The following is a 27257-nucleotide window of genomic DNA, read 5'->3' as shown; positions in this document are numbered from 1 at the left end:
CATATCCCTTCCAGTGAACCAGATACTGCATGGAGTTCTGCACAAGCCGGGAGTCCAGAATCTTTTCTATCTCATACTCAGGTTGGTCATCAATCAACACCGGGGGGGGGGGGGGGGGGAGTGGAATCCACGTGCACTGCCGGGCCGGCTTGAGCAAGGACACATGGAATGATCTCACACCACGCATGCTGGTAGGGAGATCTATAGCATAAGTGACATTATTAATTTTTCTGGTCACTGGAAAGGAACCTATGAATCTAGGGCCCAGTTTGGGAGACAGTTGCTTTAGAGCCAAATGTCGTGTGGACACCCAGACCAAATCCCCTGGGGAGAATTCCCATTCTATGGAACGTCTCTTGTCAGCCTGTTTCTTCTGGTTCTGAAAAGCTTTCCCCAGATTTCTTTTAACCATTCCCCAACTTTGCTTCAAGGCCCTCTGCCAATCCTCCAGGGCTGGAAATGGAGTAGAAGCCACTGGCAATGGGGCAAACTTAGGTGACCTTCCCGTCACCACCTGAAATGGGGAAAATCCTGAAGAGGAACTTTTCAGATTGTTGTGTGCAAATTCTGCAAACTGCAAAAACTTTACCCAGTCGGTTTGTGCATCTGCAACATAACATCTCAGAAACTGTTCAAGGGACTGGTAGACTCTTTCGGTATGGCCATTGGTCTGTGGGTGGTAGCCTGATGAAAAGGAAAGATCCATGTCCAACTGATGGCAGAATGCCCTCCAAAACTTAGATACGAATTGGACTCCCCGATCTGACACTACATTTTCCGGAATGCCATGTAGCCGGAAAATGTGCTGGATGAAGAGATCAGCCAATTCCTGGGCCGAGGGGAGTCCTTTCAGGGGGACAAAATGAGCCATCTTACTGAATCGATCAACTACCACCCAAATGACCGTCATGCCCTCAGACCTGGGGAGTTCACCCACAAAATCCATGGACAAATGGGTCCAAGGTTCACTCGGAACTGGTAATGACTGTAATGTTCCAACAGGTGCCTGACGGGAGGGTTTGCTCCTAGCACACACTGCACACTCTCTTACAAACTCCTTACAGTCTGTTGCCAATGACGGCCACCAGGCACATCTAGCAAGCAGATCCTGAGTTTTGGTGGCCCCAGGATGCCCAGCATTCTTGTGGGAATGAAACAGCTGCAACAATTGTAAGCGAAAAGGCAAGGGTACAAACAGGACCCCCTCAGGCTTCCCCTCTGGAACATCCTGTTGGAATGGACTCAGAGTGACAGTCCAGTCTTTCCAGGTCTCAGTGGCTGCCAGAACCACCTTCTGAGGTAGAATGGTCTCAGGGGCTGAGGGATGTGCTGTCTCAGCCTCAAAACACCTGGATAAGGCATCAGCCTTGATGTTCTTACTACCAGCGGTATACGTAATTACAAATCTGAATCTCAAAAAGAATAACGACCACCGGGCCTGTCGGGGCTAAGTCTCTTAGCGCCCTCAATGTACTCTAAATTTTTGTGGTCGGTGTTAACTGTAATGGTGTGTTCTGCTCCCTCTAGCCAATGTCGCCATTCCTCAAAGGCCAACTTAATGGCTAGAAGTTCCCGGTTGCCGATATCGTAGTTTTTCTCTGCTGGTGAAAACCTACGGGAAAAATAGGCACATGGGTGGAGTTTTCCCTGCAAACCAGAACGCTGAGACAACACAGCTCCCACCCCTACCTCTGAGGCATTAACCTCCACGATAAAGGGAAAGGTTAAATCTACATATCTCAGTATGGGTGCAGAACAGAACAGTTTCTTTAGAGTGGAAAAAGCAGCATGGGCTTCTGTGGACCAGTGGTGAGTATCTGCCCCTTTCTTGGTGAGACTGGTGAGGGGCGAGATCACCGTAGAGTACCCCTTTATGAACCTCCTGTAGTAGTTGGCGACAGAGGTCACTTCGAAAATGCATTTTTCCAATTTAGCATACAGCAGATTCTGTCTTAACTTTCGTAACACAAACCGAACATGTTTCCTATGTTCTGAGAGGTTGGAGGAAAAGATCAGTATATCGTCTAGATACACCAAGACGAATCTGCCCAACACCTCTCTGAACACCTCGTTAATCAGCTCTTGGAAGACGGCCGGAGCGTTACACAACCCGAAGGGCATCACCAGGTACTCGTAATGCCCGCTGGGTGTGTTAAAGGCCGTCTTCCATTCATCACCGTCCCTGATACGCACTAGGTTGTATGCACCCCTCAAATCCAGCTTCGAGAAAATCTTTGCATTGGTGACCTGGGTAAACAAATCGTCAATTAAAGGTGAAGGATAACGATTTTTTACTGTAATCTTATTTAAGCCCCGATAATCAATGCAGGGATGGAGGCCTCCATCCTTCTTTTTCACGAAAAAGAATCCTGCCCCTGCTGGTGACCGAGAGGGACGAATAAAACCTTTAGCCAAATTTTCTCGGATGTATTCTAGCATAGCCAATTTCTCTGGCCCAGATAAATTATAGAGGTCACCTCTAGGGGCATACAACCAGACCTGAGATCGATGGGACAATCGAAGGGATGGTGGGGAGGAAGTTTATCCGCTGATTTGGGACAAAACACGTCAGCAAATTCTGAATACTAGCTTGGCAAACCTTCTACCTGAATCTTGGTGTTACCCAAGGTTACCTTCGCTAAACAATGATGATGGCAATGGGTAGACCAGCTCGTTAGCTGACCTGAAGCCCAATTGATCTGAGGGGAGTGAAGTTGTAACCATGGCATGCCAAGAATGATCGTGGAAGTTGCCATCCGCAAAACCAGAAATTGTAGACTCTCTTTATGTAACACCCCCACCGTGACCCTTAACTCTGGGGTCTGAGACAGAGAGTATTTACTTTGCAGAGGAGAGTCGTCCACTGCAGTGACCAGAATCTTTTGATTCAAAGGAAAAATAGGAATTCCCAATTTCTTCGCAAATTCGTAATCCATGAAGTTGGCTGCTGAGCCTGAGTCTAGGAAGGCCTCAGTAGCAACTGTTTGATTTTCCCAAGATATAGAACAAGGGAGGAGCAAACGTTTATCGTTTAGAGGTAAAGCCTGCGCGCCTAGGGTATTACCTCCGACTACACCTAGGCGGCAGCGTTTCCCGACTGCTTGGGACAATTCTGCACTCTGTGACCCTCCTCTGCACAGTATAAACAGAGCTGTTCTGTCTTTCTGCGATCCTGCTCCACCCGGGACAATTTTGACCGACCAATCTGCATTGGCTCCGGTGGAGGTGAAACGGGTGGAGGAGAGGAGTAGGAAACATATCTCACACTGTTCCTACTCCGAGTCTGTCTCTGGTAGCGTAGGTGACGATCAACCCTGACTGCTAATGAAATGGCCTCATCAATCGACTTCGGCTCAGGATGTCCTAACATTAGATCAGAGACCGCATCAGACAACCCTGACAAAAAACAGTCCAGAAGTGCGAATGAGCCCCATCTAGCTGATACTTCCCATTTCCTGAACTCAGCTGCGTAAATTTCGACCGGATTCTTGCCTTGCCGTAAAGTCTTGAGCTTCCGCTCAGTGGTAGAGGCAATGTCCGGATCATCATAAATTATATCCATTGCTTTAAAAAATTCCTCGACTGAGGTTAGGGCCTCATGCCCTGTCTGGAGACTATATGCCCAGGTCTGTGAATCCCCTGACAACAGAGTCTTAATAAACGTAGTTCTCTGTGCCACGGTTCCTGATGAATTAGGCCTCGACTCAAAGTATGACTACACTCGATTTCTAAAATTCTAAAAGTCAGATCTGTGACCAGAAAACCTTTCGGGTACAGGCATACGTAAGTCTGTACTTGGAGGAGATCGCACTGTATTCACAGCCGTCTGAAAGACTTGTACAGAACCAGACAAAGCATTGATCTGGGTCTGATGACTGTCCAGCACTCGGCTGTAATTCTCCACCGAGGTGGTGAGCGCATCAAGACGGCTGTTAAGTGTGTCCATTTGATTTTGGTCTGCCCTTCTGCAACGATGGGTGTCAGCACACAGAGAGAATCTGATTATTCGTGATCTGCAGTATCACCAAGAATACAGATATATACCCGATTATTAATGATCTGCAGAATCACCAATAATACAAGTATAACTAACCTCTGGACACCTATATAGTGTGAGTGTTTGGTGCAACAGTATTGACTTTGAGTGGGACTACCCGAGGAGCAGGTGGTACTCGGCAGGATGGAAAATACCTCCCACGGGAAAGTACAAAGACCTTTCAGCAGCCTGAGACATCCAAAGGGGCGGAGCCCCAGGCTGAATAGCAGAAAGGCCCTGTGGTTGAGTGACACCTGAAAGTGGGCGTCACAAACAGGTCTGGAGACTAATCTCTCAATGGAGAGGGATAGCTCTCAAGGTCGGGCAAGCCAGGTTTCCAACACACGGGCAGATAAAGTACAAAGACAGAAGGCTGATTCGGTAACTAGGGGCAGGCAGGGTTGGCAACAGGAAATCAGATATGCGTAGGTACCGAATCAAAAAGCGGAGGGATAGTCAGAAATGCAGTAGGTCATAACAGATATCAAACAATGCCTAGTCTGGGGTGTGAGGTTCGTGGTCTCAACACCCTGGAACTAGTCTGGAGTATAATATGATGCTACACAGTATCCCTAGTCTTGGGTGTGAGGTCCGTGGTCTCAACACCCTGGAACTAGTCTGAAGTATAACACAATGATAACACAGAAGTAATCTGGCTCAGTGTGAATTCCCAGGTCCTCCTGGTTCTAACACACTGTGGGATCTGACTATGGTCTGAGTGCTTTCACGTAAGTGTTCGCCATGGCCGTTTTTAGCACCGTGCGGGTCGTGCGACCGCACTGGGCGCAGACCTGTAGGTGAAGGAAGGGGGGCGCAGACAGGAGGACACTGCTGGAGCCGCTAATCCGGTGACGCGCGGTGCAGGGAAACAAAAGTACACTAGCGCGATCACCGTCCTTCCCACACTCCTCCTGGGCGTCTTGACCTGCGGCTTTCTACTTCCGCTCCGACGTCAAGTACGTCACCACTGCGTGATAACAGCTGACGTCGGTAGCGGTACTGCAGGCCAGGCAGAGCGCGGTGCCGATGGACGAGTCCTGGCTCTATTTTTCTCCTGTGTTCACCTGGTCATGTCCCTGCATGCTTTCTTCCCCTGCAAGGGCTCTGCAGCTGGTAACAGACAGTAGTAAGTAGAAAGCTGCTCTACTTGTGACCTGTCACACTGACATTCCCCTCTTGCTCTATCCTTTGATGTGGCCGCTCTCAGGGAGGGGGGAGGAGGGGGCGCTCTCTGCCCTGCGCTGTTGCAAAAATGAATTTCATTGTGTGACTCCCCGATCTTCCTGAGGTGTCAGTTCCCTGGGGTGCTAGGGTGACTTCCCCACAATTACTTGGGGGTCTCTTTGGCTGAGGGGGTTTTGGTGGACCTTCGTGTGCCACTTGGGGGGGGGGGGGGGCTCTCTAGCTAACAGAGGTTTTGTTGGCCAGCTGGGATGCTAGGGTGGCTGCCAGACAATTACTTGGGGGGGGTCTCTCTGGCTTGGGGATTTAAGAGGACCTCCATGTGCCACTTGGGGGGGCCCTCTCTAGCTAAGGGAGGTTTGTTTGCCTGTCAGTGCCACTGTAACCTGCACTGAGTGGGGTTCTCTGGCTGAGAGGGTCTTGGGTGGTGTTGTAACTACCACCTGAGACCCCCTCAGCCAGAGACCCCCACTCAGTGCCGGTTACAGTGGCACTGACAGTCCAACAAACCTTCCTTAGCTAGAGAGCCCCCCCAAGTGGCACTTGCAGATCCTCCAATACCCTCAGCCAGAGAGCCCCACTCAGTGCAGGTCACAATGGCACTAGCAGGACCCTAAGCCAGAGTAGTAATTGTATACACCACCTGTACTGGGAAGGGGGTTGAGGTTTATTTTGGGCCTGCTATGAGGAGTCGGAGCAGTTTTGGGGTACCTGGAGTCAGAATAGGGGGGAAAAAAGCAATACAAAAAAGTCATTATTTTACAGGCGCTGTAATTTGTTTAAATGGGCGCATTTGAGTATTAAAGAAAACATCAGGCATTTAAAAAAATAATCTATTTACCTGGTGCTTCCTCCAGCCCCTGGCAGCCTATGTGTCCCTCGCTGCAGCTTCGCTCCCACCCGGTGTCCTGCGGTCCCCTCTGTTGGAGCACGGTGGCGCCTGCACAAGTGCGCAGCTGCAATAGTATGTACCTGCACAGAATGCTCCCGGCTATGGGAGCATGACTGCGAGCAGTGTGGACGTGTGCAGGTGCAGAAGCCGCCAACCTTGTCAGATCGGTGGCTGCTACAGAGGGGACATCGGGAGCGGAGCTGCGACGAGGGACACGTAGGCTGCCAGGGACTGGAGGAAGCCCCAAGTAAGTAGATAATTTTTTTAAGCCCTATGTTTACTTTAAAGGATACATGAGCTGGAAAAAAAAATTAAACGTTTCGGCGTGGGCACATATAGGGGCAGAGTCATTGTTGTTAACGCGTGAGTTAAATGTTCTTACGTGCGCTAGTGAAGTTGCGTGACCTATTTATCCCTCGGGCATGCTACTGACAGCGTAATGTACATACCTTAGCAACGACCGATCGTTGTAAGTGCCGTGCGATAGTAATGTATTGCTATTGCGATACTTTACTAGTGTGGACGCTACTAAGTCTTGTCATTTAACTGTCCCTCAGAGGGACTCACAAACTAATCCCAGCATAGTCATAGTTTAATGTCCTGCCATATTATTATTATTATGTATTCTACAATCTAATCTCTGCCATAGTTATGTCTATCTATGTATCATTAAGTGTTTGTATCGTAGTCTAGGGCCAATTTTAGGAGGTAGCCAAATAACTTATCTGTACGTTTTTGAGATATGGGTGGAAACAGGAGTGCTCAGAGGAAACCCACACAGTCACGGGGAGAACATACGAACAGTGCCCTGGCTGGGATTCAAATCGGGTATCCAGTGCTGCAAGGTGAGAGAGCTAACCATTATGCCACCATGATGCCCCCAGTAGTACTATACTCTACATATGCACACCCCGCAGAGCTGATGTGCACATTGAACGCAGAGGTGATATCTTTCACCTGTAAACCTGATTCAGATTGTACATGAAGAATCCACCCATTCTCCGGCAGAGTACCTGTACATTTTCAGTGCATGAAGAATGTGTAATAGAGGAAGAATCCCCTCATTTCCCTGCAGAGTACCTGCGCATCACTCTTACATGTACCCACAGTTAATTGCCTAGGGCCTGATCCATGTTCAGATTGTACACGAAGAATGTGTAATAGAGGAAGAATCCCTCATTCCCCTGCAGAGTACCTGCACATCACTCTTACATGTACCCACAGTTACATTGCCTAGGGCCTGATCCATGTTCAGATTGTGCATGAAGAATGTGTAATAGAGGAAGAATCCCCTGCAGAGTACCTGCACATCACTCTTACATGTACCCACAGTTAAATTGCCTAGGGCCTGATCCATGTTCAGATTGTGCATGAAGAATGTGTAATAGAGGAAGAATCCCCTCATTCCCCTGCACAGTACCTGCACATCACTCTTACATGTACCCACAGTTACATTGCCTAGGGCCTGATCCATGTTCAGATTGTGCATGAAGAATGTGTAATAGAGGAAGAATCTCCTTATTCCACTGCAGAGTACCTGCACATCACTCTTACATGTACCCACAGTTACATTGCCTACGGCCTGATCCATGTTCAAAACATGCATGAAGCAGTTCTCTATACCACCCTGCCTGCATCTAGCAGCTTAGCAGCTTTGATTTTTTTTTTGGGGGGGGGGGCGCATTTTCTGACACTCGCCCTGGGAGAAATTTAACCTAGAAACTGCACTGGTGTTCGCAACGGCAGACAACTTGAGACTGACCAGCAATAACTATATATAGAGCGGCGCTCCCCGGCTGATCAGCCAATGGCCAGTTACTCTGCGATCAGCTGACCAACCTGGTCAGCTGATCCCTCCTCGTTTGCCATAAAGGTTCTGCCTCTCAGCGTGCGCGTGCGTATTCCTCAACCTGTGTGCACTAACAGACCCAGCTACATCAGACGCACGCTGCTGCGTGCAAACCGCCGAGCTAGACGCAGAATCAGCCGCCTTGCTGTCAGTCCGCGCGGCGGCTTTTCCGCGATCTATTACAGGTATACTTTTGTTATAATGGGCAGAGACAAATACAAATTTCACTGGGAAAATTTAAACTGCTGCCATTCTTACACTATTAATTGTAGGGTTCTCAAACTTTGCACAGTTTGTCACTGGGTGACTGGGATTAATATTCAGAAAAGTGGATGGAGCCTACAAAAGCCAATCACAAGTCACCTACTGATTTCCAAGGGGAAATGTAATTGCTGCCATTCTAGCACTGTTAATGGCAAAAGTCTCAAACCTGGTACAGTTGGTCGTTGTGTGACTGGGGTTTAAATTCAGAAAAGTGGGTGGAGCCACAAACAGCCAATCAGATTTGTTTCATTTCAATGCAGATTATTCATGCCAAAGACCACACATCTCACAAACTTGGTCATTAAGTAATTGTGTGTTAGGGTTAGAAAAAGGGGGCACAGCCAACACCAGCCAAGTACATTCCTAGGAAATGCCAGGTCATTAGTGGGCGGAAACAAATACACATTTCACTGGAAAAATGTAAACTGCAGCCATTCATACATTGTTAATGGTAGAGTTCTCAAACTTTGCACAGTTGGCCACTGGGTAACTGGGATTAATATTGAGAAAAGTGGGTGAAGCCTACAAAAGCCAATCAAAATTCACCTATTGATTTTCAAGGGGAATATTTACATTGCTGCCATTCTTGCACTGTTAATGGCACAAGCCTCAAACCTAGTACAGTTGGCCTTTGGGTGACTAGGGTTCAAATTCAGAAAAGGAGGTGGAGCCACAGCCAATTAGATTTATTTTATGTCAATGCAAATCATTGTTGCCAAAGGCCGCAAAGCTCACAAACTAGGTCATTGAGTAAATAAGTAATTGTGTGTGAGGAAAAGAAAAAGTGGGTAGAGCAAACACTAGCCAAATACATACCCGGGCAATGCCGGATGACCAGCTAGTAATAATATATTTCTAAGACTGGCAACCCCATTTCCCCATCGTTTTTAAATGCTGTGAGGGTTGAAGCCACTATTCTGTGTTTCTTACCCACTCAGATAATTTGGTTAATAATTTTCCTAGCTTCTGTAAAGAAAGTATTCCTGAGCAAAATATTGAGAATTCCGAAATAATAAAACCTTAGCTTATCAGTCAGCAGTGGCATGGAGCTGTGCAGTAATCTCTATTTTACAATCACCCCCTCTGCTTTTAACACTTGGCGCAGTCCACATCTACACTGCACTATGGTAAACCTGCTGATGCATCGCCGGTATAAATAAAATACCAACACTGGCTTTGTAGTTAAAATACAGATACCAGCTAGATGGCGACTCTACCTCTGGTTGACTTACCTTAGCTTGCAAAGCCATGGGCCTTTGATTGTCTAGTGTACTGTACAGTACTACAGATTCTCTGTCAATCATTCCCCACACACATGCAGATCTTGGCTTAAATGTTGGATGGTTACCTTTTGTGATTTACTTGCCTTTAGACCACTAGTTTGATTTTACATCTTTATACTAATGAGTGTCTGTGAATACATCTTAACCACTTCCAGACTAGAGTCGTTGAAATCTACATCTGCCTAAAGCTCAACACACACCATACAATCTTGGTTGTACAGATTTACCAAATCTATGTAGTATAAGGGCCAACAGATTGAAAATACCTTGAATGATTGATTGGATAAGCTCTTATACTACATGAAAGTGGTAAGATTGAACAACCAAGATTGTATGGTGTGTGTTGAGCCTACGCCTGCCAAGGCATGGATTTCAATTTCTGCAAATTCCCTATGATAACGGTGGATGCCTCCTACACATACAATCTCCATATGCATGATTGCCTGAGATAGGATAAAAAGAACAAACTTACCCGAGGCTGCCCACATGGCCTTGAGCTCCTCACCTTGAAGGGCGCAGTCTGACATCAGTGGTGACCACCAGCAGATTCCTCCTGTGCTTCTACACACACCAAATAATACACAGTAAGCAATTGGTAGTGGCTCAAACAGGCTGATGACCTTCATATGAGGATTCCACAAGGTTGGGCAAATACATGCCTGTTAGATATGTAACACCATCAATCTTTTTTATTTTGGGATATTGTGTTGGCCGCTGGCTACCTGTGAGTTTTGAGTCCAGGTCCCTTCACATTTTGCTGTGTATTTGCCTAGCCTTGTGAGCTCCTCATAAGATGGCAAAGCCTGACTGAGTGACTAGCGAGAGCTTCGATCCAGGACCCTAGCCAGCCACATTTCTGCCATGACACAAAGGGGACTCACTATCTCTTCATTTATTTGTATCCCTCTCTGTCCTTTCTCCAAAGTCAAACTGCGCGAGCGTCTGACTTAAAATTATTGCTGTAGAGAGATTGAGTGCCGTAGATGTTAATGGATTGCCCTCCTGGTCCCTCTCCATGGCTTGTCTTTTGTGTATCTATCACTGGCGTAACAATAGGGGATGCAACCCCTGCCATCGCGGGGGGGCCCGGGGCCCCCCTAGGGCCCGCTCAGGGACTTTCAGGGGGCAGGAGGGGTCGCAGCATAAAAGGAGAGTGTGGCAGATCGGCAGATCCCTCACCTCGGGCTCTCCTCTCAGCGCTCCCCCTCCTGCAATCATTGGTGGCAGCAGGGAGCAGCAGCGGCGGTGACAGACTGAACATAAACACATTACCTCCTTCTCACTGGAGGTCTTTCATTCTCTAAGAGCAACTTCCTGTTTACACAAGAAGTTGCATGAAGCTCTTAGAGAGAAGACCTCCAGCGAGAAGGAGGTAATGTGTTCAGTCTGCGCCGCTCCTGTTGCCCGCTGCCACCAATGATTGCAGGAGGGGGAGCGCTGAGAGGAGAGCCTGAGGTCCCCACCGATGTGCCACACTCTCCTCTTATGCTTCGACCCCTCCTGCCCCCCGAAAGTCCCTGAGCAGGCCCTAGGGGGGGGGGGGGGGGGTCCCGCATTTTTTTTTTTTGCAGTGAGGCCCGGGGATTTCTAGGTACGCCCCTGCTATCTATGATTGTGTTTCTACTGTAACTACTGTGTGTTGATGAACCACTGTTTGTTTATGAACTGCTGTTGTAACTGTGTCCCACTGTATGTTACTGTTCCATCACCAACTCTGTAATGCCAAAATCAATGCCGGGTGCTTGGCAAAATAAATCATTCTGATTCTGATATGACAAATTATGTAATTGTGTATGCAGGGATGCATTAAAGTGAATGTGTTTATAATTACATAGCTAGTTGGGTTCATCCTCTGTCACTTCCCTGTACATCATCTCAGTTCCTGCTTTAGTGTATCCGACTGGTCATGTGTTGCAGAGATCACTTACATGTGTGTAGCGATAGAGGCTGAGCAGCTGAGCCATGGCGTAATTGGACTGGACACTGGTGTCACCAATAAAACCGGCCACTTCCCCGTGTTCTCTGCAGGAATAGTTGGGAGCCTTTATCTTCTCTCCAGACAGGATCTGCAGCACATAGCCCAGGGTTTGCGTCGGAATTCCACATGTACTAAATATATTATAACCCAGAGTGACATTAGAGAGATAAGCAGGAATGTGTTTAATTTCATCAACAGCAAAGATCATGCCTAAGATTCTTGTATATCCATCCAAGTCAATGCTGAAAAAGTTAAGAAGAAGACACTTTAGAATACACATGATGGAAATTATAGAAAGGTCATAGCACTGTATTTTGAGGATAATTTATTGATTCAATGATCAAAATGATTGCTTATTGCTTTTTTTTTCCATTAACTTTTTTTTTTCTGTGGAACTCTTTCTTCTCAATTGTATTGGCAGTCCTCTCACCAGCATTGCCCGCCTTGAACCACTAACCAGTATAAGATACCCCCCAGCCTATACAATGCTGTATAATTAAGGGTTGGCTCCATGTGCTGTTGGACAGTGTGACTAGTGATGAGAGATGGAAGGGGGTGACCCAGTTGTGATACAATGTGTAGTGAGTGGAGGTAAGTAATAGGAATGGTCTCACTTTGTGATAAGAGGTTAAGATTTTTATTGTTAGACACCAATAATTTAATAATTTATTGGTGTCTAACAGACTAACAATATAAATCTCAACCTCTTATCACAAGGTAAGACTGTTCTTATTACTAACCTCCACTCACTACACATTTGGGATGCCGAAACCCATCTTGCATTGTCTCCTCCCCTGTCCCAGGGGTTACTTCTGCAACTACATGCAGTTGTCCTTTGTTTTTTTCTGGAGTGCGACCCACATCAACCAAGTCATCATAACAGAGTGGAGGCGGTCCTTCTCCACATGCCTGACATTGTAGTTGCCTATAGCAACCCATGTTTGTGAGTAGTTGTTATTTCTTTACATTTCCCAGAACTACTACACTATTGGCACTCCTGGTGCTCTTTTTGCCTTCTTTTCTTACCGGTACCCGGGTTTCCAAACCTGAAATTCATCTACCAAACCTCCCAGAATAATGAGTAGTGAGACAGAGTGCACGATTCACTAAGCCAACGGACCATTCAGCTTAAAAAGTGCAAGGTGTTAGATCTATCACAAAATGTTAATAAAAGGGGTATTATATTTCCCTACACCATCCATGTTAACTCTTTAATGAATCATGCAAGTAGAGATGGGCCAAACCTCTGATTTTAGGTTCGCGAACCCGGCTTGCGAACCTACCACAAAAGTTTGGTTTGCGCAAACTTTTGCGAACCGCAATAGACTTCAGGAGAGGCGAACTTGTAAATTTAGAAAAAATTGTGCTGGCCAGAAAAATGATTGAAAAGATGTTTCAAGTGGTCTAATACCTGGATGGAGACATGGTTGAGTAGGATACATGTCAAAAGTCTCAATAAAAAACCTAGATTTGACGCAAAACACTGTTTTAAAGTCAGAAATCACATTGAATGTTGAATTGTAGGCCTAAACTGCTTTACAACATCTTGCATGTGTATCTATCAGGAAGTGTAATTTCCTCCCTGCCTTCTCCAGAGGAGGATCTTGTCTTCCAGGGATCTGTAGGATGTCAAAAGCACACTCACATACATTGGCCAGGAATTGAACCCAGATCAACTGCTTGGAGGGCAGCTATGATCACCACTATACCACCAACACTACAGGCTGAAGACAGCCTAGCTGGCCTGGGAAGGATGAAAAGCTAGGTGGCCATGCAACTATTCCTGCTAACCTAAAGCTTACTTGTGTCTTACAACACATTGGCTTAAGCATTTCCCAAATCCAATGCTCCAATATGAGGAAGCTTCTCTGTTTGCTGTTTTTTTGTTTTTTGTTTTTTTTTAAGTGTGGTGTCACAGTTCACTCATCTCTTTAACTACAAGAAAGGCCCAGGAGTAGTCTTAGCTATCTATGTTACAGCAGGGCCCTTATGGAAACCGTTTTGCCCATGCGATAAAGTGAGGTGCAAAAATGGAATCATGCCTAGCAGAGGATGGTTTTGATCCATCAACCTGCCCTCCAAGCAGTTGACCTGGGTTCAATTCCTGGCCAATGTATGTGAGTGTGCTTTTGACATCCTACAAATCCCTGAAAGACAAGATCCACCTCCTCAGGAGGAGGGAAGGAGAGAAAGGAGCTGTTGTGGGGTGCTATATAAGGAATAACAATATAGCCAGGAACAAGCCTACAAGAGCCTAACTAAGCTTCCCCTAGCAGAGTCTGTCAGCAGCTGTCCCTTCACTAATTACTCTAAGTAGACAAGTGAGTAAAATGGCCAGAGAACATTGACTTTTATAAGGGGGGTGGGGCTCCAGGAGTGAGTGTAGTCTGATAGGCGACAATGTGCCTGCTGACTGTGATGTAGAGAGTCAAAGTTGACCGTAATGGAGCATTACGGGGGCGAACCGAACTTCTGCAAACATTCGCCTTGGCCGGCGAACGCGAACCATTCAAAGTTTGCCTGGAACCGTTCGCGGGCAAACCGTTCGGCCCATCTTTACATGCAAGTTGAATGGCCAGAAGGGTAAACCCAATCAGTGTAGTGCTCTCCCTCTGACCAGTACCAGGCACATGGTAATATATTGGTAAAGTATCTTGCAAAGGGAGGGGAGAACCCACTTTCCATCCTATATAATAAAACCCTAATGTCCCTGCGTCCGTCCCTGTGTCAGTGATTTTTTGCACTGCGCATGTGCAGGGAAAGACGCAGAGACACTGCGGAGAGCTGGAGGAGGATGGGGCCAGAAGGGGTGGGTGTGCGCACGCGGCAGGCGCACACATCTGGCGTGCGCAATCGGCGGGTGCGCACAGTGGTATTAGTGACAGACCTAGCCCGTTTTTAAACGGGCTAAGTCACTAGTTTGTGATACTATCTTACACCTATAAGCAAACACCACGGTAGGTAGTGTACTGAGCCTATGTACATACCATCATCAATTGCAGAGAAAAAAATACAAAATAAGAGGGCTCGTGTTGCCACCACTTCTAAAGTGAAAAAAAAATTGTATGTAAATTTATTTATTAATTTCTTTGCTAAAAATGATAACACATCATACCCCATTCTTTGGTCACCCGTTCTTTAACCCCAACATGGAGAGCTCGAATTTCAATCTTAAAGGAAAGATGAAGCCACAAAAAAAGTAAAAAGTCAGATACTTACGTATTGAGAGGAAAGACTCTGGATCCTAAACAGTCTTCCCTGTCCCCTGTTGGTGTTCCGGTTCCAGTGCTGGCCCCCTGTTGGAACTTGCCACCTCCTGGAGTCCTCGGAAGGCTTCAGTAGCACTTGTGTCCCGAAGACTTCTGAGGGTCCTGAAGGTGTGTTCAGCCAGTTAGCCAAATACATGCAATGGCGTTGATGGCTCTACAGAATCGGGATCCTTATCTTACTCTCTCTCTCTCTCTCTCTCTCTCTCTCTTTTTTTTCCCCTTTTTTTAAGTTGCTTCAGTGTAACTTTCATACATCTATTCCATTCCACTAAATCCTGGCCTTTCCCAACTCTAGTGCACCAAATATCAACTACAATGCAATATAGTTTCAAAGTCAAAGTAAGACGACCCTATCCAAGCATAACAGTTAAAAGTATGTATTGTTTCTTAGAGTAGTATAACTAGGAGCAAAAACAAATAAACTGACTAAGCATTACCTTGTACTCATACTGTGCTGTGTGATCTGGTTTTTCTTGTATTCCTGTATTGTCATATTGCTGTATATACCCCCTAAATATTGTCTGTAATCTAAACTAATGTCCAGCGCTGCGTAATATGTTTATAAATGCAATAAATAAATAAATAAATAAGGTCACTTATTGTATTTCCCACCATATAAGACAGACTTTTTCTCCACCAAAAATGGGGAGAAAGAGTCCCTGCATCTTATACAGTGAATTCAGGCAATCCCCAACTTAGGAACACCTGCCGGTACAAAACCGCTGACCGCCGCCACGTCAGGGATTCCCTGCATTAGTTCCCCCTGTGTGGTCCACTCCCCCCCCCCCTTCCCACACACAGTTTGTGTCTCTTCTCCCTGGTATAATTAGCAGTGTAGCAGCATCTCTTACCTAATCCAGCAGTTCCATTGTTATATGATAACAAGCCCATATTGATTCTGCAATTAAAAAAAATAATAATATATAAAAAGTAATAATAAAAAAAATTATTTGACCAAAGCGTAGATTTTTTTTCCTCCTACTAGCTAATATGTGTTAAAATGTCTAGGTCTGATTTCCCCAAAAAATGGAAATGTGGACTTACAGCGGAATGAAACCCAGCATTTATTCTTTGCTCAAAAAGATTATTTACAGCGTATTATATACTACCAGCATTTTGTTTTTTTACTAGAACTAGTTAAACACAGGAGTTACAAGCTCAGTGCAGAGAACACATCCGAACTGGAGATAATGTTATCTTGTGTTTACTTAATTGTATCAAGTGAGGAATGTGACACATTCTCTGATTGTGCAGACTCTCCAGCACACAGACAGATACTCAGAAAGCATTTCTGCTCAAAATTCAAGATGAATAAAACCAGTTATGAATAAAATGCAAAGGCAGCTCTCAGAGCAAAAAACTGAACTTTTGGGAACTTGTAATTTTTAAATGAATAATAATACTTAAGCACAAAAGCAAATATGATAACCGTATGGCATATAAAAAGTAGGAAAACTTGTTTTTATTGAATATTATGTCACAGTTTTATACCGCTTTAATAGGACTAGCAGGCTGCTGCTTTGGTTTTAAGGAAGCATATTTCAATATCTCTGATTGAACGTGTTGAACTGCTCATGAATCTATGCTGCCCATTTTTATATGTTTCTGCACTATTTTATACGCTAAATGGGTAGTGGCTGGATAGTGTAATGGTTAAGGGCTCTGCCTCTGACACAGGGGACCAGGATTCGAATCTCGGCTCTGTCTGTTCAGTAAGCCAGCACCTATTCATTAGGAGATCTTGGGCAAGTCTCTGTAACACTGCTACTGCCTATAGAGCATGTCCTAGTGGCTGTAGCTCTGGCGCTTTGAGTCCGCCAGGAGAAAAGCGTGATATAAATGTTCTTTGTTTGTTTGTATATCAATAAGGGCTGTAATCCATGCCCATTTTTTAATATTCGTTCAATCTTCACTGCTACTTTTCATTTGTTCTTTTGCTTGCTTTTATTTTTTTCTACCAAGATTACAGAGAATCAGTGCTGCTTGCGCATTGTTGTCAGAGTCCTTTACACAATGAAAATGCTATTTTCGATTTTGTGAAATTTTGACGACAATAGCTTGACTTTTTCTTCATTTTACCGTAAAAAGTGCAAAAACACAGAAAACAATATTTTTACTGTGCACATTTTTTATTTTTATTTTTTTACTGCAAAAAAACAATATTTTACTGTGAAAATTTGTGAAAAGCACATGGCATGGCATGTTTGCTCGAATATCAAATTTACCATTATTTTTGCAAAAATGAATGCAAAAAGAATATTGTCATGTTCTCTCATCACTGCATAGAATTGCTCCTCTGTCATCTCACATCAGTTCCCTGGTGAACTCATCATGACCTCATGCCCTACAAAGAACAACCATAAACAAACACAACAAGGTTTGTATACACGTCACCAGCATACCAACTCCATGTGCTTTGTGGACAAAATATATAGATAATGGCCTCAATTCACTAAGCTTTATCACACAATTTATCTAACGTTTGATAATTTACCTCATGGGTGAAATCTAATTTTGAATTCACTAGGGTGTTATATATTTATTGAATGGTTTATCGATAAAGCATTCAATAAATATATAACACCTTTGTGCATTCAAAATTAGATTTTACTCATGAGGTAAATTATCACATGTTAGATAAAGTGCATGATAAAGCTTAGTGAATTGAGGCCATCTTTGTTTCATGGAAGGGGTCTGAACAAGAGTTTGATGAATTTGTAATTTTTTTGAACGTCTACCCAGGAATTGTATTTAATCAACCCACATACAGATTCTATTTCTTAATGTAATGGTCATGCACACAAATAAAACGTTAACTACCTACACTTTGACAGCTCCCACCCCAAAAATTACACGAGAGGCAGCCACCTCTCAGTTCCTCAGAACTTTATAGTCATGTGGTACTGCCTACAGGTGAAACTTGATAAATTAGAATATTGTGCAAAAGTTCAATTAGTTTAGTAATTCAAATTAAAAGGTGAAACTAATATATGAAATAGGATTATAGGAACCCTTTGCAGGTGTTTTGGATGAATGAGCTGATTAGAGTCTGACACTTTGAGCCGAGAACATTGAACCTTTTCACAATATTCTAATGGTCTGAGATGTTAATGTTGGGGTTCTCAAAAGCTATAAGCCGTAATCATCAAAATTATAATAAATGAAGGCTTGAAATATCTGGCTTTGCATGTAATGAGTCTATTTCATATGTTAGTTTCACCTTTTAAGTTTAATTACTAAAACAAATTGCCTTTTGCACAATATTCTAAGTTTTTCAAGTTTTACCTGTACGTCACATTGTCAAGCACCTAGGACTTCTACGATGGTGTGCCTGATCTACCTCTGCACTGACTGACCAGAAATCCAGGTAGCAGCATGTTTGCTCCCCCCCCCCCCCCCCACACACACACAGATTTGTCTATTTATTTTTGACCAACAGACATTCAAATATGCCCATGCCAGAGCTGCCAGTCATATACACCAGGGAAGTGATGCATTTAGAATACGAGAAATAACTGACGGAAATGAATGACGGAACTCCGCTCCGCCTTCAGTCTCCCAGCGGCCGCTAGGAGACTTTAGATGGCGAAACCCCCATCTATTAACATTGTATAGCATGTCGATCTACAGCAGTGCCCCCTGGCACTCACAAAAGTGATCCGCTGTCATAGGCTGAAGCCTATGACAGCCAATCACGCTGATTGGCTGGCCGATGGAGGGTTGTAAAATAAATTTAAAAAATAGTTATATTTATTTAAAAAAATAATGTAATAAATATTTGTGAAAAAACAAACAAACATTGGTGGAGCAATCAGACTCCACCAACAGAGAGCTCTGTTGGTGGGGAGAAAAGGAGGCGGGGAATTGCTTGTGTGCTGAGTTGTGCGGCCCTACGTCACTGGAAGTTCAACAGATCAACATGGCACCTCATGGCAGAATGTGGGTCATCCTCAAATAGATGGTGGAGGAGAACAAGATCTCTAACTCCCATCAGCTCTAAGAGTTAAGGTGGTTCTGGAAAATTATGGTGGGCTCACAAAATATTGATAAGTGTGACATTCTTCACTTTGGAGTGTACTCACTTTTTGTTGCCAGTGGTTTTAGAAATTAATGGTTGTGTGTTGTTATTTTGATGTAGCAGCAAACGTACAGTTATACAGGCTGTACACTGACTGCTTTACATTGTATCATGTGTCATATCTTCACTGTTGTCCCGTGAAAAGATATAATAACGTATTTACAAAAATGTGAGAGGTGTACTAAGCTTTGTGAGATGCGGTTTTTGTTAATATTTCCTATTTTTATTTATTTTTGGTGCTGTTTGTGGATCATTGGTGACTTTCCTTTATTTTTATGTTTTTTTTCCTTGCAGAAGGTCCTATAACTATTGAATGAATGTTATGACTTAAGATGTCTGTGCTCACTCTCGAACAGAATAGTCAAGCGGCTCGGGGTGATCCAAAACCACTAGGAAAGTATAGGGGACTGAAAGAGATGGAAAAGTCCTCACACTAAAAAACAATGTTTACTGTGGTTTGCCTTCTTTAAACAGAAGATATTTGCCATAATTCACCTTTTAGTGAACCTCTGTGGCTACCACACGACGAAGGACAGGGGTCCGGAACACGTGAGATTGCGCACAGCGTTGGGGCTTCGGTGTTTGGGGTCTCTCCCTGGGGGTAAGTGCACAGCTTGATCACGTAGATGTGTTTGTATGCGGGCACAATATTATGCATATATCATGATCGATCGCCTATGTAGGCATGATGTGTCTTATGCTTGACTCTCTTTAACTTCCCTTGTACTGTTGGCTGCCCCTGGTTGGTGATTAGGCACTTTGTATTTAGTGTTATTTTGGATGAACACTATTTACTATCTATATCTAGGAGTGCTGTTTGAGTACCCCACCCGTATTGACCCCTCGCTGCTTGATTTTACTTGTTTTTATTGTCATGTTATCCTGAATAAAATATTATATATTACCATTAAGGAGTTTGTTATGCATTGACTCATAGTGTCATGGACGCTTTCTTTTGTGTTTGATTGTATGCCTTTGTCCATAGACATGGATAATAGTTTGGTTATTCTTTTTATACTCTGCTTTGTGGTGTCTCATCTCCTGTGGTTTGCCTTCTTTAAACAGAAGATATTTGCCATAATTCACCTTTTAGTGAACCTCTGTGGCTACCACACAGGCTGTCTGCATGCTGAGTTGCTGGGGTTCTGTAAAATGTAAAGCTATAGGCTGGCTATACACTAGTGGTTCTGGATGTAAGCCGGACTTCCGGGGCATAAAGAGATAATTTGCATATTCAGTAGTGGTGTATTGTGGGTAACCACAGATGTTCACTTAACCAATTCAGGACCACAGGCTTTACCCCCCCCCCCCCCCAAAGACCAGGCCACAAATGGCCACTACAGCTTTAAGGGCTCGCTGCAGGGTGGCACAACTCAGCACACAAGCCGTTTGACACAGCTGTCCCCTGTACAGCGCTCGTATAGATAGATAGGACCATAGATAATTCATGCAAGGTCTTGTGGTACAAAAATATCAAAAATCTTTATTGACACAAATACAAAAAATTGTTTCCATAAGATCTCTCCGTGAGAAGCTCTATGAGTTTACAGAGTTTTTCCAAAGCAGGAGTATAACAGCAGAAAAATCTAGCACAGACTTAGTGCAATACAAGTAAGTAATGGTGTTAGGCAGTCCTGGGGCTGTCACCGCGGCCACAACCACTGGCGTGACGCGGTCGGCTAGCAGTTAAAGCTGAGTTATCACAAATTCCTTCTGTTTTAACAAGTCAAACCACACTAAGTACGTACAAACTCGCTGACACACTGGCTTTAACAGTTTGGTCTGTCTGTAAGCCAATACCCTAGCTTCATTCTGGTAGCTTACACTGAGACAAAAATGCTAAATAAATACAATTTGATGAGCGGTAATTGACAGTAATTGATCGGAGGTCACAGTGATCATTGTGGTAGCTGGGCATGAGAAAGACACCTAAAGTTTTCACTTTATCTATGAGTTGTCCAAATTTTTTTTCCTAGGGCCAATTTAAAGCCCTCCCCGAAAACCCGTTATCAGCTGATTTGTGGTGTGTTGCCACACCCCACAAAAAACAGAAAACCCACAACATTCTGTCTTCTCTATTTTAATAGAGAAGGCAGAATGGCATTTTTTTTAGGGTGGCAGGGCTACGCACTAAAAGTCGACTGATTTGGGGTCTTCAAGGATGGCTTTGGGGGAGAAGATAGTGCAGGTCATTTAACTTTTTCTTACAAGAGGACCCGTCATTTTCATTTTCAGGCTGGATATCTGCTTTAAGACATTGTTACAAATCCAAATTACTTTATTGCATAGAGAGAACGTACGGTACATCACAAAGACTTACGTAGAACACATAGGGCTGGGTTCACATACTTTTTGACTATATTCTTTCTGCCCGATGTTAATGGTGTTGTAGTGAGCAGAGATTAGCCCTCCTATAATGATATCTCCTTCTTTGTGATAATCATATGGAAACAAAAGCTTCAGGGCTTTAATACTACAAGCAGTGGAGGAAGTCTGGCTTCTCACTGCTACATGACTTGTGACGGGGAGGGAAAGCGTCAGCAGGATAGAGACAGAGTGTAGAGGAGTCCAGCTCATGTCCCCAGCAGATGATGTCACACAGTCTTGTCACCGGCAGCTCTGCACATCCTCAGCACAGGATGGGGACACACAGTCACCAGCACCTTATATACATTATCTGTCACTGATTTACATCTACAGGCTCAGCTGCAGAACAAAGAACTCAATACAAAGACAATAATACTAGAAAGCTGAAAAATTAAGTCTACATAAACAGTGACTAAGTTAACAAATGGTTTATTCTCAGATTCTGCATTTATCACAATTCATTTTTTTTTCAATATCTGTATTCAGTAAATGTCATTTTGACATTGTAATGCATTAAAGGGAACCTGTCACCTTTTTTACCCTCAGAGTTCTAGCTTGATGAGCGGAGAGGTTCAATAATTGGTTGCATGTACCACCTGCCTCAACACCAGTTTTTTTTCCCCCATTAAGTCCCAGCAGGATACACATGGCTATCATTGTTTGTGTATGTGTCTTACCAGTCACTGCGGTCTTTAAATAGTGGCTGTAGGGTTTCTTATGTGCACTCATAAAGTCTGTGGCAGCTCACTTTCACACTATGCCAAACACTAACACCCCCCACTCCTTCCTTTGGTTAACTTTTATCTATACCTAACACTAACCACCCCACTTACTCTTAGCCCTAAAAACAGTGTGCTCACTATTTTTTTGAGGCACCAAGGGAGCTACTCATTTTTTGGGCTGTTATGTTCCCTTTACAGCTATTTGTGCCACTATTTTTTTCTGTTTCTTGACGATTATTTGTAGATGCATTTTCTTGGCAATTATTTGTAGATGCTGGTTCATGGCCATTATTTGTAGATGCTGTTTCTTGGCCATTATTTGTAGCTGCTGTTTCTTGGCCATTATTTGTAGCTGCTGTTTCTTGGCCATTATTTGTAGCTGCTGTTTCTTGGCCATTATTTGTAGCTGCTGTTTCTTGGCCATTATTTGTAGATGCTGTTTCTTGGCCATTATTTGTAGCTGCTGTTTCTTAGCCATTATTTGTAGCTGCTGTTTCTTGGCCATTATTTGTAGATGCTGTTTCTTGGCCATTATTAGTAGCTGCTGTTTCTTGGCCATTATTTGTAGATGCTGGTTCTTGGCCATTATTTGTAGATGCTGTTTCTTGGCCATTATTTGTAGCTGCTGTTTCTTGGCCATTATTTGTAGATGCTGTTTCTTGGCCATTATTAGTAGCTGCTGTTTCTTGGCCATTATTAGTAGCTGCTGTTTCTTGGCCATTATTTGTAGATGTTGTTTCTTGGCCATTATTTTTAGATGCTGTTTCTTGGCCATTATTTGTAGATGCTGTTTCTTGGCTATGATTTGTAGATGCTGTTTCTTGGCCATTATTTGTAGATGCTGGTTCATGGCCATTATTTGTAGATGCTGTTTCTTGGCCATTATTTGTAGCTGCTGTTTCTTGGCCATTATTTGTAGCTGCTGTTTCTTGGCCATTATTTGTAGCTGCTGTTTCTTGGCCATTATTTGTAGATGCTGTTTCTTGGCCATTATTTGTAGGTGCTGTTTCTTGGCCATTATTTGTAGATGCTGTTTCTTGGCCATTATTTGTAGCTGCTGTTTCTTGGCCATTATTTGTAGATGCTGTTTCTTGGCCATTATTTGTAGCTGCTGTTTCTTAGCCATTATTTGTAGATGCTGTTTCTTGGCCATTATTTGTAGCTGCTGTTTCTTGGCCATTATTTGTAGATGCTGTTTCTTGGCCATTATTAGTAGCTGCTGTTTCTTGGCCATTATTTGTAGATGCTGGTTCTTGGCCATTATTTGTAGATGCTGTTTCTTGGCCATTATTTGTAGCTGCTGTTTCTTGGCCATTATTTGTAGATGCTGTTTCTTGGCCATTATTAGTAGCTGCTGTTTCTTGGCCATTATTTGTAGATGTTGTTTCTTGGCCATTATTTTTAGATGCTGTTTCTTGGCCATTATTTGTAGATGCTGTTTCTTGGCCATGATTTGTAGATGCTGTTTCTTGGCCATTATTTGTAGATGCTGTTTCTTGGCCATTATTTGTAGATGCTGGTTCTTGACCATTATTTGTAGCTTCTGTTTCTTGGCCATTATTAGTAGCTGCTGTTTCTTGACCATTATTTGTAGATGTTGTTTCTTGGCCATTATTTGTAGATGCTGTTTCTTGGCCATTATTTGTAGCTGCTGTTTCTTGGCCATTATTTGTAGCTGCTTTTTCTTGGCCATTATTAGTAGCTGCTGTTTCTTGGCCATTATTTGTAGCTGCTGTTTCTTGGCCATTATTTGTAGATGCTGTTTCTTGACCAGTATTTGTAGAAGTAGTTTCTTGGCCATTATTTGTAGCTGCTTTTTCTTGGCCATTATTAGTAGCTGCTGTTTCTTGGCCATTATTAGTAGCTGCTGTTTCTTGGCCATTATTTGTAGATGTTGTTTCTTGGCCATTATTTGTAGATGTTGTTTCTTGGCCATTATTTTTAGATGCTGTTTCTTGGCCATTATTTGTAGATGCTGTTTCTTGGCCATGATTTGTAGATGCTGTTTCTTGGCCATTATTTGTAGATGCTGGTTCTTGACCATTATTTGTAGCTTCTGTTTCTTGGCCATTATTAGTAGCTGCTGTTTCTTGACCATTATTTGTAGATGTTGTTTCTTGGCCATGATTTGTAGATGCTGTTTCCTGGCCATTATTTGTAGCTGCTATTTCTTGGCCATTATTTGTAGCTGCTTTTTCTTGGCCATTATTAGTAGCTGCTGTTTCTTGGCCATTATTTGTAGCTGCTGTTTCTTGGCCATTATTTGTAGATGCTGTTTCTTGACCAGTATTTGTAGAAGTAGTTTCTTGGCCATTATTTGTAGCTGCTTTTTCTTGGCCATTATTAGTAGCTGCTGTTTCTTGGCCATTATTTGTAGCTGCTGTTTCTTGGCCATTATTTGTAGATGCTGTTTCTTGGCCATTATTTGTAGCTGCTATTTCTTGGCCATTATTTGTAGCTGCTTTTTCTTGGCCATTATTAGTAGCTGCTGTTTCTTGGCCATTATTTGTAGCTGCTGTTTCTTGGCCATTATTTGTAGATGCTGTTTCTTGACCAGTATTTGTAGAAGTAGTTTCTTGGCCATTATTTGTAGCTGCTTTTTCTTGGCCATTATTAGTAGCTGCTGTTTCTTGGCCATTATTTGTAGCTGCTGTTTCTTGGCCATTATTTGTAGATGCTGTTTCTTGACCAGTATTTGTAGAAGTAGTTTCTTGGCCATTATTTGTAGCCGCTGTCTCTTGGTCATTATTTGTAGATGCTGTTTCCTGGCCATTATTTGTAGATGCTGTTTCTTGGCCATTATTTGTAGATGCTGTTTCTTGACCAGTATTTGTAGAAGTAGTTTCTTGGCCATTATTTGTAGCCGCTGTCTCTTGGTCATTATTTGTAGATGCTGTTTCCTGGCCATTATTTGTAGATGCTGTTTCTTGGCCATTATTTGTAGCTGCTGTTTCTTGGCCATTATTTGTAGATGTTGTTTCTTGGCCATTATTTGTAGATGCTGTTTCTTGGCCATTATTTGTGGATGCTGTTTCTTGGCCATTAGTTGTAGATGTTGTTTCTTGGCCATCATTTGTAGCTTCTGTTTCTTAGCCATTATTAGTAGCTGTTGTTTCTTGGCCATTATTTGTAGATGCTGTTTCTTGGCTATTATTTGTAGATGTTGTTTCTTGGCCATTATTTGTAGATGCTGTTTCTTGGCCATTATTTGTAGATGCTGTTTCTTGGCTATTATTTGTAGCTGCTGTTTCTTGGCCATTATTTGTAGATGCTTTTTCTTAGCCATTATTTGTAGATGTTGTTTCTTGGCCATTATTTGTAGCCGCTGTCTCTTGGCCATTGTTTGTAGCCGCTGTTTCTTGGCCAGTATTTGTAGAAGTCATTTCTTGGCCATTATTTGTAGCTGCTGTTTCTTGGTCAGTATTTGTAGCCACTGCCTGTTGGCCATTGTTTGTAGCTGCTGTTTCTTGGCCAGTATTGGTAGAAGTAGTTTCTTGGCCATTATTTGTAGCCGCTGTCTCTTGGCCATTATTTGTAGATGCTGTTTCATGGCCATTATTTGTAGATGCTGTTTCCTGGCTATTATTTGTAGATGCTGTTTCTTGACCATTATTTGTAGCCACTGCCTCTTGGCCATTGTTTGTAGCCACTGTCTCTTGGCCATTGTTTGTAGCTGCTGTCTCTTGGCCATTGTTTGTAGCTGCTGTTTCTTGGCAAGTATTTGTAGAAGTAGTTTCTTGGCCATTATTTGTAGCCACTGTTTGTTGGCCATTGTTTGTAGCCACCGTTTCTTGGCCAGTATTTGTAGAAGTAGTTTATTGGTCACTATTTGTAACTGCTGTCTCCTGACCATTGTTTGTAGCCCCTGTTTCATGGCCATTATTTGTAGCTGCTGTCTCTTGACCATTGTTTGTAGCCCTTGTTTCATGGCCATTATTTGTAGATGCTGTTTCTTGGCCATTATTTGTAGCCACTGTTTCTTGGCTATTATTTGTAGATGCTGTTTCTTGACCATTATTTGTAGCCACTGTCTCTTGGCCATTGTTTGTAGCTGCTGTCTCTTGGCCATTGTTTGTAGCTGCTGTTTCTTGGCAAGTATTTGTAGAAGTAGTTTCTTGGCCATTATTTGTAGCCACTGTTTCTTGGCCATTGTTTGTAGCCACCGTTTCTTGGCCAGTATTTGTAGAAGTAGTTTATTGGTCACTATTTGTAACTGCTGTCTCCTGACCATTGTTTGTAGCCCCTGTTTCATGGCCATTATTTGTAGCTGCTGTCTCTTGACCATTGTTTGTAGCCCTTGTTTCATGGCCATTATTTGTAGATGCTGTTTCTTGGCCATTATTTGTAGCCACTGTTTCTTGGCTATTATTTGTAGATGCTGTTTCTTGACCATTATTTGTAGCCACTGTCTCTTGGCCATTGTTTGTAGCCGCTGTCTCTTGGCCATTGTTTGTAGCCGCTGTTTCTTGTCCAGTATTTGTAGAAGTAGTTTCTTGGCCATTATTTGTAGCTGCTGTCCCTTGGCCATTATTTGTAGATGTAGTTTCTTGGCCAGTATTTGTAGATGTTGTTTGTCTAGTGTTTTTATAAACACCTCCTTCTGCAGCCGCTGATTGTAGCTTTAAACATGAGCACCTATGGCAACACCCAAACTTCTGTGGTATCTCTGGAGCCCATATTTACCATTTTGATCCCCCCTTCATGCTCCAGCTGTGGCAGAAATTCACGACTCTTTCTGCATCTAGTCACAGTGGGGCATAGTCTCTGTCTTCTCCATATTCCCTCTTAGTAGATCATGCTTCCAAACAGCTATGAATAGGAAATGTTCCCAGCTGCAGCTCTATCACAGAGGAGTGTACACAGAAGTCATACAAAGAGTGGACAGAGCATGTTCCCTTCAGCTCCAAATTGACCTGTAAACAAGACATAGCCAGACCATGAAGGGGGTGGCCAGTGAAAGTAAGGGGCCATGAATGCTAAGGAGACATACAAGTAGCCTCTGATATGACCATCTGGTATCATTTGGGATGCCTTATATCAAGGGACATTAATGCTTTGGGGTGCATTAAGGCTAATTATTGCTAATGTCTAGAGCCCCAATTACCTAATACTGTTCATTTGAGCTGGGGAAGAGGGGGTGCCCAGAGTTTTGCAGGGGCCAAGTGGTTTCTAGTTTTGCTCCTGGATGTGAGTGGTGAAATCTATCATTCCCTGGAGAAATAAACGTTATGTATATGCCTAGTGTTCCCCTTGTTTAAGGCTAAGAACCAGAATTGTTTGGTTAAAAAAAAATAACACTTTACATGGAGGATCATTGAGAAGTGTGGAGGAGGTCGA

At 43.4% G+C, this 27257-nt stretch overlaps 1 protein-coding gene across 1 annotated transcript in view; it reads right to left on the bottom strand.

The window, feature by feature from the left end:
- The window catches only part of LOC137528913 (vomeronasal type-2 receptor 26-like), a 53922-nt gene extending 38676 nt beyond the window's left edge, over nt 1–15246 (bottom strand). Inside the window, exons 1-2 of the mRNA XM_068251075.1 lie at nt 15191–15246; nt 11435–11726 (exon numbers count right to left, since the gene is read on the bottom strand). Of these exons, the coding sequence (XP_068107176.1) occupies nt 11435–11726; nt 15191–15246 (348 nt within the window). The remainder of the gene's footprint in view (nt 1–11434; nt 11727–15190) is intronic.
- Nucleotides 15247–27257: the final 12011 nt, after the last annotated feature.

This window comes from Hyperolius riggenbachi, chromosome 1 (genome assembly GCF_040937935.1).
Source record: "Hyperolius riggenbachi isolate aHypRig1 chromosome 1, aHypRig1.pri, whole genome shotgun sequence".
In the NCBI taxonomy this organism is placed as follows: Eukaryota; Metazoa; Chordata; class Amphibia; order Anura; family Hyperoliidae; genus Hyperolius; species Hyperolius riggenbachi.
This window is presented reverse-complemented; position numbering and strand designations above follow the sequence as displayed.